Raw genomic sequence first — 14658 nt, 5'->3', positions numbered from 1 at the left:
CGTGCACAAGTTTTGCGCGCGCTGCATCCCAGCATCACACCCCCTTCCTCCCGCGCCCGTCCGCTCGCTCGCGTGTTTGCCGACCACACGTGCAAGGTACCCTCTCCCAAAGTGTTATATGGCAGAAAGTTAGCGCGGTAGGACATTAAGCCTGACGGGGGCAGTAACAGGGGGTTGCCCCAAGGGATCTCAGGCCTTTGACCCAGAGAGCTGGTGACAGTCCATAACAGGCGGGTCGCTCCCACACCGGTGGTCTCCCGTGATGCCAGATTTGCTGACCGGACACTATTCCCAGGTTGGCACGGTTGACCGGCGGGAGGGAGGGGATGCTCATCTCGGAAGTATTGGCCGCAGAACCTAAAGACATCATAACTTGTCGCCTTTTGTCCGTGCAAGTGCTCACTGGCCTGCCCTAGCCTTTGCTGTGTCTGCGGCGTCTGTTGTGGGTTGCTGTGACAACAGCCAGGGGGCTAGCATAAGAGGGCTTGCAATGGACACATTAGGGGGCGTACAAGTTCAAGCCAGCAACCAATGGTTGCTTCTTGGTGTCTGAAGAAGAAGCCCACCATATATATTATTATATGTCCAGTGTGTGTGTGTCATGGGGAAAGCAAGTCTGCTGAATGTTTCAATGAGTGGGAGAAACACAGGTTGCAACCCAGCCAAGCCATTTATTTCAGTTGCAAGACAGCAGGTGTGCCACTAATAGGAATAATCTTAAGAAGTCCTGAACTTTGGCTGCATCATGCTTATGATATTTATACTGTAATAAACATTTTAATAGAATGATTGGGTTCCTTCTCCTCCTTTCTCTGCCCCTATTCCTTTTTGCTTGGAGCTTGTGGTTTCCAGCAGCCCCAGCATCCCTGTCAAAGCAGAAAAGGCAAGGCAAGCAGTTTGAGCCAGTCCTTTTGACCGACTTGGCTGCTGCTGGCCATAACGCAAACCATGCGGCTGAAAAGCTGGCTTTGCACATCTGTTCGCACGGAACCGTGAAGTTCTGCATATGGTCACAGCAAGAGCTGGCAGGCGATGCCAGAATATTCTCAGCAACTGACAGTAGCTCACCCGCCGTTTGTTTTCTGTTCCTGGACGTTCTCTTGAACAGCAGCCAAGCATGTAGCGCCTAGCAAACTGGCGGCATTAAATAAATGCTAAGTAGTGCTGGAGCTATTTTTTAAAAATAGGAGAAGATAGAAAACATGTAAGTGGCTCATTCAACCTGTCATATGTATTTTTGGAACCCGGCCAATGGCCATTACAATGGTTCGCTTAATTAATCATTGCTAAGTCAGAAGTTTGCAGAAGACGGTTCTGCATACCTATCATGCTTCCTTTGCCCTCTTCAAGAAAATATGTTTTGCTTACACCTGAAATTGCCTTTTAGATTACCTTTTTGTTTTAATGAGCAAAGCTCTTCTAAATGTTTTGTGAGCAAGAAAGCAAACAAATAAGACTTCGTTAAAACATGATTTCCTTTTTAGTGTTGTTTTGCATTCATTAGTGGTATCTATACAGTGACTAATCTGCAGTTCTCCAAAGGCCTCAGGAGTTTGTGCTTCTGGACTACTTTTGGATAGTTGATAGCTGGGATCAGTTGAAGTACCTTGTTATCTAGGAGACACTTTTTTTCAGTGGATTGGGAAGAAAATCAATCATTAATAAAAGCTAGATACTGAAATCCACATTCAGGAGAATAGTTTTCATCATCTCTCAGGAAACTTTGAACGCACTATTGCTACAGTTTGATCAAAATCCATATATGAATTTGGCTTAAGTTTACAATGTTTGCACTAATATCCCACTGCCTGCTCTTAGGCCTTTATTGCATGAAAGCTTTATTTGACAATGAATAGTTTGGCATCATTCTAACCAGAATAAGGGTTATTAAGGCAATAATTAAGTTTAAGTCTCATCATCCCTACATCTATTAATATATAGAATAAAACAACATATTAATATACAAATGGAAGGAATGTAGGGGTTTGGAAACATCCAACAAGGCGGTTTATTTAATTATTTGGTAAAGTCATTTTGCGTTAAAATATGGCAGCCATATAAGTTGATTCTCAAATACCAGTAAGTAATATTTTCTTGTAGTGAAGGAGAGAGATAATGCATCTATAAAGACTTGTACCTGATATTATTTTCTCAGAGTAATGGGAACAACCTCACTCCTAATGATACAGTCCAGCAACAGTAATGTAAGTGATGTACAAATGTAAAGGAGAGGAGGGCTTAGGAACATAGTTTCACTTACCTCAGTATTGTATACACGAGCCTCCTCCAACCTGGTACCCTCCAGATGTTGGTCTGCAACTTACATCATCACTGGCCATGCTGGCTGGGGCTGATGGAGGCCAACATCTGGAGGGTGTCTGGGTGGGGAAGGCTGGTCTATACTGACGAAATGTGGCTCTCCAAGGTTTCAGGCAGAGAAACTTTTCTAGCCCTGCCTGCAGTTGTCAGGGATTGAATCTAGCATCTTCTTCATGCAACACAGATAAACCAGCATTGAGCTAAAGCCTTCCTCTTGTTGTAATGGTGGAAGAGGTGCAATGGTACACTGACATTGTTGCTGTCATTTGCGTTTATTATAGCGTACGGTGCTTTCGGCAGAAGTGCTCCCATGGTGGTAAGCACTTTTTTAAAAAATAAAGAAGAGAAAAGTGTACTCCAGTGCTAGGGGGCACTAGGGAGCTCACATCTTCAAACAAAAAGCAAAGGGTCTAGAAATTGTGAGCTGCAGTGTGGAAAGGAAAGGAAAACCTTGCTCTGCTTTTTCTTTAAGAGGCTACTGAAGCATTCTTGAGCTGAATGCTTACAACAAATTTCCTGCCATATACTAATGTAAAAACCATGAAAACGAGCTCTTAGTCTGTATAGACATTGAGAGATCATGTTTTGTCATCAGTGATGACACGAAACTGGCATTGATGTCACAGGCACTATTCAATAGATGGCTGTTGCAGGCATAAACCTGGGCCGGGGGATGTTAGAATCTTAGTAGGTATATTTCAAAATATGAAAATGCCACCAGAAAACTGATTTGACAGTGATGAAAGTGCAACAGGGGAAAAAGCCATAAATGTGTATATTGTGCACACAACAAGAAGAGGACAATAGCATTTCCACAGCTCGGAAAATGCATCAGCTGTATGAGCCTAAGAAGAAGAATATTAGTGTATGCTTTCATATCTTTAATTTATACTGTATGCCAGAGTGTTTGTACAAGCAAGCTGTCCGTGACCTCAATGGCAGTGAGGGCTGTTTAAGAATGTTTACATTGGATAGTTGAGTTGATTCATATGGGAAAAGAATTCTTTACAACAGGGGCCATCCTGCAGGGGTACTAAGAAACAGATTGGGGTGGGATTCATAGTGAAGAGACAAGCACAACAAACACAATTTCAGTATGACTTTTTCTCCTTTGTTGTGCTTTATGGTGCTGTTGCTTCAAACTTAGTTAAAAGTTACCATTCATACATAAAGCACTATTAATATGCATGGCACATTGCAGAGTAACATATTTTACTATGTACGATCCTTCTCTCTCTACCCCACCCCACCCCAAGGAGTTTATATTATATATTTTGTCAACATCAGAGTCAAGGGAGAAGAGGATAAGAGGAAAACAAGGGCAATCAGGGATAAATGTGAGCAAATGAAATTTCATTTAATTATGCTTCATTTTGATTGGGGTTTGGCCCAAGGCATCACAAAAAAGGTGCTTTTGTTTCTTTTCTAATCTGCTGGTGTGGCATTTGGCCACACAAATGGACCACCGAGCTTTATCCTATCCTACATCCATTGCAGTGCAACTAGAGGCAATGTCTTGAGAGAGTTGCTGCAGCATCCAGTGCAAGGCAACTAGAGCTGGGCACTCTGCTGGCCTCCAAAATCAAGGAGAAAACCATGCTGCCAGAGCTGCCAGCCAGCCAGCATCAGGGCCTTAGGATGAGGTGCAAGAGGCCATTGGAAGCCTCAATTAAACACTTTCCCTTTTGCCATACACTTGCAGGGCTTACGGGCTTCGTGCACCAGTACCAAGGAACAACATTAACTGCTTCAGCACAGCAGAAAGTACCATTTCCCAACAAGAAAATAAAGGTCCGTCAATGATGGTGCTGAGCACCTGATTCTATGCTGAGCACAGAATGCTGCAAATATTAGACTGTTACATCTGCATTAGGAAATGGTAGCGCAGAAGTCTCACAAAACAGGTGGTGGAAAGTGAGCTTGCCAGTGTCTCTTGTGTCAACTGCCAAGCCCAGGAGGAGCACAGGCAGAAAGACAGGCTCACTCAGACATGGCATAATGTGGGTTTTCTGCACACAGTTTTGTATTGTGAAATGTTTTGATTTGGACAACTAGAAGCATTGCAGTGTGAAATGTGATTTCCTACAACAGTTTTCAGATGTTTTCAGTGTAAACACTGCACATCAGCTGCATGCTAAATAAACCAACTCAGCATTGACTGTTGATTGTTGTGTCAACATGCTTTGGTTCTAATCTTACTCGCGCTGCAGAAACTGGTAATTTCAAGGCAAAATCCAGGATTTGTACTAGGGAAGGAATTCCCCTTTTATTTTCACATTGCTTTATGATACAATGGGAACCTAATAATTGTATTGTTTAGATCAGATCAGATCGAGGTCTATGTAGTCCGGCATTCCGTTTCTAGCAGAAGGCAGCCAGGTATTTTTGGAAGTTCAAAAGCAGAACATGAAGATCATAGAATTGGAGAGTTGGATGGGACACCAAGGGTCATATAGTTCAGCCCTTGCAATGCAGGGATTGCAGTTAAAGAATCCATGAAAAGGGCCACTTAACCTCTGTTTAAAAACCTCTAATAAAGGAGAGTCTACCTCCTTCCAGGGTAGTTCATTCCACTGTCAAACAGCTCTTACTGTCAGAAAGATCTTCCTAATGTTTACATGGAATCTCCTATCTTATAATTTGAATCAGTTGGGTTTTGATTGTAGCTATTGCCTCTGAAAGGCTGTCTGGTATGGATAATATTGTTGTGGACCATCTTTATGCACCTTTTTGTTGAGGTGATACCCTAAAACGTTTCTTTCCCAACACTAAATAGTATGATTTTGTAGATGATACAGGCTGCTAGCCTATGTAACACAAGAGGTAATATTTCAGCTAGAGCAACTCTATCAGTGAAGCAGCATGTGTTTGTATATTAACTTCTGCTTCTAAAGTTGAATTTAAAGGGGTAATGATCTCATAGGATTCTTAAACAAAACGTGCATCAGCTCAGATACTGCCCTGGTTTAAACAGCCATGAATAAGGCCTGATGAACTGCAGGCTTGCTCATTACTGCTATCCTCCTCTGCATGTGGAGGCTAAGGGTGAAAGCTTCCACTTTTGATTAAACTATGCCTTCGCCTTCCTATTACATATAAGATCAGGGAACTGTGGTGTGTTCTTCTTGATTAGCAAAGTATAATTTCAGAGTTAAAATACACTAAAGTTTGTACATAACTGTAGCTTAGAAGAAGGGAAGAGAACAGAACGGATGATTGCACTCCCTGTCCTACTATTCTTCCAAGGTTTGAGTTTTCAAGAGTTTGGAGAAGCCCAAAGTTTCAAGGCCAGCACCATATCAGGGTGACAAGAGCAGACATTCAGGGATCCAGAATGTGTCAGTATATTGCTTTTGAATGTTAAAGCTCATGCCCTCTACCTCTTGGGCCTTAACGACAAAGGCACCAGCATATGCTACAGATCAAAAAGAAACATCTCTGCTATCACAAGACGGAAGGAGCATGTAAATCTGGTCTTTGGAAAGGGATGAAGTCCAGAATTACCAAGAACAACCTATTCTGCCATTCTTATTTAGCTGCTCTCAAATAGGTAGCATTTTTTGTCCCAGCAACAGAATAGGACCTTTGGTCAAGTAGCTGAACTTGTCCTTTGCCTCCTGAAATCCAATTTGTTTGATGTAACAGCAGCAGCACAGTTTCTCTGTCAAGCAAATAATTTTAACATGAGTGTGGTTGTCATCTTTTTTGACTTCAATTTTTAGTAGTTATCTTGAAATGGAACTCTAGCATACCTGAAGAAAAGAAAAGGGGGGAGAGGAAAGGCAATAACAGATCCTAGTGTGATATAGTCAGTTTTAGAAAACAAAGTGCTATGCATCGAAGGAAGTGAATAACTGCAAGTTATTCTGTTGCAGCTCATGGGCAGCCAGTGCTTTTGACTTCTAGAAGTTTTATCTCTATGTCCTTGACCATCTGCATTCTTTCTACCATTCTCCTTTTATCTGCCCCAGCTTTCTCATGCCGCCTTCTTCTCGGAAACTAACCAGTTTTACTTTGTATTGCCTTTCTCCACCAGAGTAACCTTATAGGTTCTGACTATGACACCGTATCTTTCTTCCTGGTAAATTTTTAAAAAGCTCAGTTGTTTGACCACATCTGCACTGCTTTTTCAGCATAGTCTTCGGCTATAGTTACGAATCCCAATTTCAATGATTTATTTTGCTTTCTTGTCATTCTCTTGCTCCTACAAGCTGCGTAGTATTGTATGCTTCTGTGGTGGGTACAGAGGTCAGGGGCAGGTGTGTAAGGGTGGGGGTGTCCAGGAGTTATTTTTCATACTTGGGATGCGTCTAGATGGGTGGGGTTTTTTTTTACACCTACTTTTATTCACCTGAGTTGCCACTCTTCTACCCATTCAACCTTCTCCAGTCCAAGAAGAAATGTTAGCAATTATCTCATCCCTCCTCCTTTGATTTCAACAACTTGTAAAAAATAAAAGGAAAAAAACTTGTGTTGTTATATATATGCCACTGTTCCCTATAATGACTCATCCATTATTTTGCCCCACGACTGGAGGGAGCACAACCCTGTTGCTCTTCTTAGATCTTTCATTAGCGTTTGACACTATCAACCATGGTATCCTCTTCTGCAGTCTATAGGATGTTGCCACCAGGAACACTGTTCTCCATTGATCCCAATCTTATCTCTGGGGGCAGTTCTAGAAAGTAGCATTGGATGAGTGTTTCTTGACCCCTTAGCTCTTGAGCTATGGGGTGCCACCAGTGTTTGAAATACACTTACCAAACACTTGGCTTTTTTATTTAGTACATACATTTTAATTTTATCTGATTACAAAATAGTTTTATCTGAGGCTTAAATTAGAAACAGTAATGGTTGTTGATGTATTGTAGCTGTCTGTGACACTACAAGTCAGAGTCCCTTAACTTGTTTAGACTTCCCCCAGCTTCCCTCCTCTAGTCATTCTGTTGACTATGCTTTTATGCTCCCTGTGGCCATAAAGTTGTCTATGAATTGCCCCCGTTGTGGTTTTCCTAATGCTCTAGCTTCCTACAAGCATAGAGCAGCATGACCAGTTAATGTAATGTTGTTGCTCTACTCTAGACTGGTAATAAATATACTATAAGTCAGATCCCCCCTATAATTAGCCTTCACATTTCAATGCGTGAACTTTTGCTTAGGTAATATTTAGTTTTTACATTACCTATGTTTCAAGAGCTGTGTCAACTGAAACAAAAGTAAAATTAACATTAGTTACAGTCCATCCATTATTAAAACATCTCTTATTGCACTTTACAAAGTATAATTGATTGGACAGAACAAATATTGAACAGCAGAATAACACTTAAAACTACTGGAAGAATGCTTTTAATGCTCATTCTATAGCTATGAAGGGGGAGGACTGTACTTATGCAGCACGCATAAAGGCGAAATTGCTCGCCGCTGTAATTATACCTGTTCCTTAATTCTGAAATTGCTTTTCTGTGTAGAAAAATACAGTGCAACGATAAAAGATTTAATTAAGTTTTGACAGCTATTGAACATTTCCAGGAAGGCTTCTGTTTAAACAGAAAAATCTTAGGGTTCCCTCACCTGCAAATTGTGGTGGTTGTTTGGCTCTGTCCTTCATATATACAAGGCGAAATTGTCAGGTTAGGGGGTCCTTGTTTGTTTCTGATGAGTCTTTATTCTCCCTGCCATTTCTGGACACTAGAGTTGGATCCCTTCAGCATGACATTTGCAGACTGGTGAACAAACATGTTCATATAGGCCCAGGAATCTCATGTCTTGGACCTTGGCACATTTTTATGCCAACACATGTGGCTGGGGGAGGGAGGAGGAGTATTTCTGGATTACCCCTCCCCTCACCAAAGAAAAATAGATGAAGAGATTTGGTGGAGAAAACAAGGGGCGTTTCAAGACTTGACTGTCATATTATTCAGTGCTACCCTTCCTACCCAAATGAATACAAAAGAAAATGTAGGGTGACTGGAAAACAAAAGTGAATTAATTCCCTTACAAGCCATTCACACTGAAATGTATTCGTATGCTAGACAATGTGGGCTTGCAGGTTCACTGATATCTTCAATTGAATGATTATCCATTTTTCTTATGGGAAACTCAATAATGCTTTGCCCAAGAGGATGCAGAAGCAGGGTAATGTTTGTTGACTTAGTTCCAGTTTTCTTGTGCTGTTCTGTGCAAGGTTTGGTCCTGTTTGCATTCAGAAGGGAACCTTTGGACCCAGCACCCATGTGATGATCTGCAAAACACAGTTCTTCACTTTTGTGTGGAACTTCATCACCAGTTTTCTCCTCCAAACTTGGGGCGGTGGGAAGGAAGTACAAAACATGAACTTGTGCTTTCTGTAGCAAATTGTTAAAACAAAACAACCCCAATTTTTTTATCAACACTGCTTGGAAATGAGATAACAAGTTTTACATATCCTTGTGAGAGTACACTCTTAATTTAGACATTAATCTGGTTGATCTTGAAACTTTTGCCTCTAAATCGTTCGCATTGTTGTTGAGGTTGGTTTTCATTCAGAATTAAAAAGATAGAGCAGGGCAAAGATTTATGGAATCCTCTGTGCACAGTATAATAGGATAATAAAGTTGACACAAGTCAGAATAAAATATGGGTTCCTCTAGTTTTGCTTGTAAAGCAGCGCATTCCTATTTTAGTTGTTAACAGGTGTTATTTTTTTCAGCCAGGTTTTATGCTCCCAAAAGCACAAGCGGATCTTTTAAGAACAAGCTTACAATTTGTATCCAAATGTTGATGGGTCAAGATGCTGCCAAAATGCTTTATGCAGCAGTAATTTTGCCATTTTTAATGCTGGTAGTCTTCGCAGCATAACATTGAGGAACCTTTTCTTAAGCACATGAATATGCACACTGGTGACCAATGATTAGATGCAGGTGAATGGCCTGCCCTGTGAATGGCCAATGTATGTTCAAGGGTGAGCATTTAAGATTAAAAGTGGTGCTCATATTATAATGAGCCAGCAGTTTGTAGGGCACTCAAGAAATCTGTTCGGCTAATTCCCTTAGAATTAACCTGGGTATGACTCCAGAATGTAAAGTATTGTTTCTTAACTGTCCAGGGGTCCTTTACCTTTACCTTATGATTTGTAACAGTTTCGCTTCTATAAACTGTTTATTTTGGAAAAGATTTTTTTTGTCTGTTCTTTATGTGTTTGGGCACCTCTTAAGATATCGTAAAAAATTAATTGTACGATGATTCCTGAGATCAAGGGGCAGGTTTTTGTCTGTTTGGATACAGGTGGATGCAATTTTGAATCAAGATGGCAGACTGAACCTTTCAAAATGCCTGTGATTTTAATCACTGGATTCTAAACTGCACTGATGCCTTTGTTTATTAGAATTCCAAGGCAATGGCAGGTTCGAGGCTACTGGTTTTTCAGAAAGTAATACAAGCTAGTTTTTATTGTTTTAAATGTATTTCCCTTTCATGTTTGCTGTGAGGGAATAGCAGTGAGCACTCATGTTAACGTGATGGAGCTGTGTCACACTTTGTGTGGCAAAGGCTAAAGCAACTGCTGTCTGGTTCTGTTGGCAATCCTAGCTGCACCATGCTTTATCTCCTTTAAGCAAGTTTATGTTTATAGAAAACCAAGCAGAAAATAAGGAAGGCAGGCATTCAAGGTCAAAAGAACTGCCTGGATTTTATGAACTGTGTGGAGTTTATAAATCAGCCTTGGCAGCAGTATAGTTTAGTCTGAACTTCAATCCTTGCCTTTGAGCAAGTAAAGGGGGGAAAGTAGACCTGTCTTTAAATAATAGGGTTTCCTACTGTTAGAAACTGGCATTATTGTCTTTTTACAGTCTCCGGTACATGGATGCTGACATGGACTACGAAAGACCAAACGTTGAAACCATCAAGTGTGTGGTTGTTGGTGACAATGCAGTGGGGAAGACTCGCTTAATTTGTGCAAGAGCATGTAACACCACCCTAACGCAGTATCAGCTGCTAGCAACTCACGTTCCTACAGTCTGGGCAATTGATCAGTATCGAGTCTGCCAAGAGGTATGTACTGTCCACTTTATCAAGTTGTGCAATAATGTATAAGGAAGTTTGCCTTGGCATCAACCAGTTATTGGCTTTAAGTGTTGCTGCTTTGTAACAGTCAGTGGAATTGTGTGTTCTGAATGCATGGTGTTCAGGAGAGAGAAGTAATTCAAAATGGACCAAGTAGACTGGTCTTCCGTCAGTGCTGATAGAACATATTTTGAAATCATTGGACCATTCTGTTCAAAAGTGACAGCTCTATATGGTTGTTGTTTGAAATATCTGTGTTGTGTTTAAATACATACATCCTTTTAGAGTTTATTTATCCAGTCTCCTTTGTTTTAAAAATATAATATTTTGTAAATATCTTAGCCTCTCCTGAACAGACAACTAAGCTTTCCTGTGATGTTTAAAGAGAGGAAAACCTATGTCTTACACACATTGTGGATAATACATGGAATCTTTCCTGTAGTTCATTTTTAAAAGGGTTGATGTCCATTCAGTTTCGGGACCCTGTTGAGTTGGGAATATCTCAGCGCCCTGTTTTGATTCACAGACACCCACAATCCTCTCTTTCTGGCTTCTGGTCTTGGTGACTGAGCAATAGCAGTGTGACAGAAGAAATTTCAGTGGGTGCAGCAGGTCCTGTTATAGACCTTTGAGAATGAGAAAGGCTATGTTTGTTGGATTTCATTTTCAGTGCAACTCTAATAAAAAAAGTTCAGGAACTTTGCTGTACCTCGTGGCTCTAGCTGACAGTGTTCTTAATAAAACCTGTGCCAAAGTTGAAAGCTGCTCACCTTTCAGCTCACCATGTGCATTCACAAGTGACCCCCAAATCAGGTTTCAGTGCTGCAGAGCTTCGCAGTGACTTGTTTCTCATATCACAAACTGTAGTTTGATGTGGGCTGGTGCATGTTGCTTAAAATATCATGCATTGTTCCTCCTCTGCTCCTTTCTTCAGTGTGCCAGGGAGGAAAGAGAACTAGAATCTGGCTTGCCATTCCATGCAAATCAGTACTTGTGGTTTGTTTGTTTCATTACAAATAATCACAGTTTGTTAGGAGAAGAAGGGAGAGAGAGAGAGAAAGAGATGAACTACGCCGGTGCATAAGGATCCAAATTAATTGCAGTTAAGTTCCAGTGATACATCTATTTAAAAGTTTTCTAAACTGCCCTTCACCTAAAGGTTCCAGGGCAGGTTACAACAATCATAGCCTTTCATTATATTGTTGTATCCCATGCTGGGACCTTATGACAGGTATAATAAAATAAAAAATTACATAATTGACAGAGAACATAAATGGCTATATTTAGACATTATGCCAAACAATGTATTGTATGAACCATAGTTTATAATCCAGGCCATGTTTTGAATTTTATGAATGTGCAACACTGTGGTTTAGCACTGCCTGTCTTTCCATCCTCTCAGTACTCACCTTCATAAATTCACTCTGGGCCTTCAAAACTTAACTTCTGGTTCAGAAATCAGAAATCATGCCAGAACATAATCAAGCCTCTGTAACCATGATTTGGCACAATTTCTGAAGTAAGCCTTTGACCATGTCCCAGAGCATACTGATATATTAGGACTTTCTTCAGGGAATTGTATCTGCAGCAAGCTTTTAACTGATGGAAATGTACCTATTTCAGGTTCTTGAACGTTCCCGGGATGTTGTTGATGAAGTGAGTGTTTCTCTCAGGCTCTGGGACACATTTGGCGATCATCACAAAGATAGGCGCTTTGCTTATGGAAGGTAAGTGGGAGTTAGCCCAAATTTTTATTTGCAAGTCAAGTAAAACCTAGTGGGAAAAGAACTGCAGCTTTGAAGTGTGAAATGTGAGGTATTAAATTTATCAAGAGTGTTCACATTCCTCTTTCTTTCGAAGAACAGCATCTATTACAAGGTTTATGAATATATACATCTTTGAAGGGAATATAACTTATCTATGTAGTTTATCATTGCCATAAAGGTTTTGAGCAAAAGTCTTGAAACATTTTGCATTTCAAAGACCATTTGCAAAAATGTAAAAAAAACCAAACCCTGAAGTGTTGATAATTGCTTGACTGGCCATGATGTAAGGTAATCAATTCACTTATTGCTAAAATAGCTGCCAGGTGTGTTAAAGAATACAATACAAATGCTTGTGATTCTGCACAGGGAGAAATCTTTCACTACAACTGCTGTATAAGCATATGATGTGAAATTTGACTAACACAGATTCTCCTTCATATTTGAGTGTAGCGTGACTCTGTTTTCTCCAGGCTATTCACGGGTGTCCACTTCTGATAGGCATGTTGGTGTGGATGAAGGAAATGCTTTTTGTCCTCGAGTCCTAAATTTATTGGCCTAAGCACAGTTTGACCAGGGTTAGAGTAATAATTGCTTAAAATGCATGTAGAATTGTAACCTGATTGAAGTCCATTAAAGACTTACTTCCTATTTTGTTGATTTAAATGTAACTAGAGGAAACAGGTTGTGTTACCTGAATATCAAATATCCTTTCATCAGCATTACAGACCGTTGGCTGGGATCCAGAAAGCTACTTTAAGCATAACCCTAAAGCTTTGGGTATCAGAAGTAGTTTTGTATGCCTGCCTGTAGCACCGGTGGGGGGGGGGGGAGGTGCTAATGAAGAGCTACAAGCCCAAACCCCATTGGCTATGCAGAACCAATTGTGTGGTTCTTGCAATTCTGGCATTTGCATCTAAGCTCACCTTTCATTTGCTGATAATAAGTTTGCATTGCCTTTTTTTGTTTAGTACTGGTGGCTTAGTACATTGCAACTTGGGTGAAGTCTGCATGGTCAGTAATTTAGTAGTTTAATACAGTTTATAGTGGCGGTAGTATTTTACTCTGTTAGTCCTGTCATATGGGAGGAGACAGATGTAACATTTTTAACAGTTCTTCATCCACAGTAGGAATGTGATTTCACAGTTTCCTTTATACAGGTTTTTAGAATTGCCCTTTCCCTTATGCCTAAGGCAAGATATCCCCCTTAGATATAGAATATATGGACATTTCATGCATGTATACTCATATATGTTCATCCTTCAATTTACACATTCTGTCAGCAGTTTATAAACACTGTGAAGGATTGAGAGAAGGGAAGATATGTTAACAACACCATAAGCATTAGCCAATAGACATCTGGCTTTCTCTCAGCAGGCTTATAGAACTAAGAATAAACCGTGTCACAAAAATGCACATGCATTTTCAAGGCATGGGCAGTTATTTCAGACTACTTCCATCACACTTAAAATGTAATAGCTTCAGTGTCTCTCGCCCAGCAATTGTATACTGGGTAGGAGAGAAAAAGAATCAGCAATGAAGGCAGCCTCGTATATTATGGCTCTCCCATGCGGAAGCTGCAGAAATGGCTTTTATGAGACAGTCATAATATTTGCAAGCCTCTTAACTGTGTGCACATCTCTCGTTGTATGGCGAATCCACATGCACAAAACTGCATGTTTCTGATAGAAGCTGGTATCAAAACCTATCACACTATCAGGCTGAAGCATGTGATCAAAAGTTCACAAACATTAGAGCCCCTAAATGGGGGCTGTATTGTATGGGTGACTCTCAGAAGTTATCACAGAAAGCAGGGCTGTAGGACAATGAAAAGCAACAGGAGCAAGTAGCAAAAGCAATGGGAGGGATAAGGAGATGTGTTGCATCAGGCTGAGACGGAAGCTTATGCAAACATAGAAGAAGTTTGCTGTGCCATTCCTTGATTTGGACGCTTTGGCCATACTTGCTGCTTTATATCATTCTTCTTTGAATTCACTCTCCTGATGCAGAGAGCTTTGTGAGAGGTGACTAGTGCCATAACTGCTCGTTTGTGAAAGGCAATCAAAGCCCTAATTAAAGCATACAGTTTAAATTCTTTCTATATTTAAGTATTGCACTTGAATGCACTGTTCAAAGATTGCAAAATATATAATGCATTTTTCAAAGTCACAAAATACTAATTTACTTAGGTGCTAGCAAGTTTAAAATTAAGTGGTTCCTGTGTTTACTCTTCGTCTCCCTGCTTGCTGTGTCCTTATGTCAACATACACGCTGTCACTGAGCAGATTAGTATAGATTAAGAGGGCAAAATCAGGCATGTTCCAGTTTTGGGGGAGAGAAGATGTAGGATGACATATTTTATGCCCACTCCTACAAAGGTTATGCATATTTTATTCAGGAATAGTTATGTGAGGGTCAGAGCAATCCGAACAAGGGACAGGGGATGTAATCTCATGGACTGGAACTGGCTGGGGAACCCAAAAGGGAAGAAGGCTCAGAGACCAGGGACTGGTTGTGGAACAACGGAGAGGGAGAA

General features: G+C 40.6%; 1 protein-coding gene across 6 annotated transcripts in view; it reads left to right on the top strand.

Annotated features, from left to right (window-relative positions):
* RHOBTB1 (Rho related BTB domain containing 1) overlaps nucleotides 1–14658 on the top strand; it is a 59590-nt gene that overhangs the window by 14264 nt on the left and 30668 nt on the right. For 3 of the 6 annotated variants that reach the window (XM_083740400.1, XM_083740399.1, XM_083740402.1), the window contains 3 exons: nucleotides 4022–4110; nucleotides 10146–10347; nucleotides 11983–12086. In XM_083740400.1, coding sequence (XP_083596526.1) covers nucleotides 10156–10347; nucleotides 11983–12086 — 296 coding nt within the window. In that variant the 5' untranslated portion in view covers nucleotides 4022–4110; nucleotides 10146–10155. The remainder of the gene's footprint in view (nucleotides 1–4021; nucleotides 4111–10145; nucleotides 10348–11982; nucleotides 12087–14658) is intronic. The other 3 variants (XM_083740401.1, XM_083740403.1, XM_083740404.1) reach the window with 1 other exon arrangement.

The sequence above is a fragment of the Podarcis gaigeae genome (assembly GCF_964106915.1).
Source record: "Podarcis gaigeae genome assembly, chromosome: 5".
In the NCBI taxonomy this organism is placed as follows: Eukaryota; Metazoa; Chordata; class Lepidosauria; order Squamata; family Lacertidae; genus Podarcis; species Podarcis gaigeae.
The sequence above is the reverse complement of the archived record's forward strand: the minus strand, read 5'-3'. Positions and strand labels throughout refer to the sequence as shown.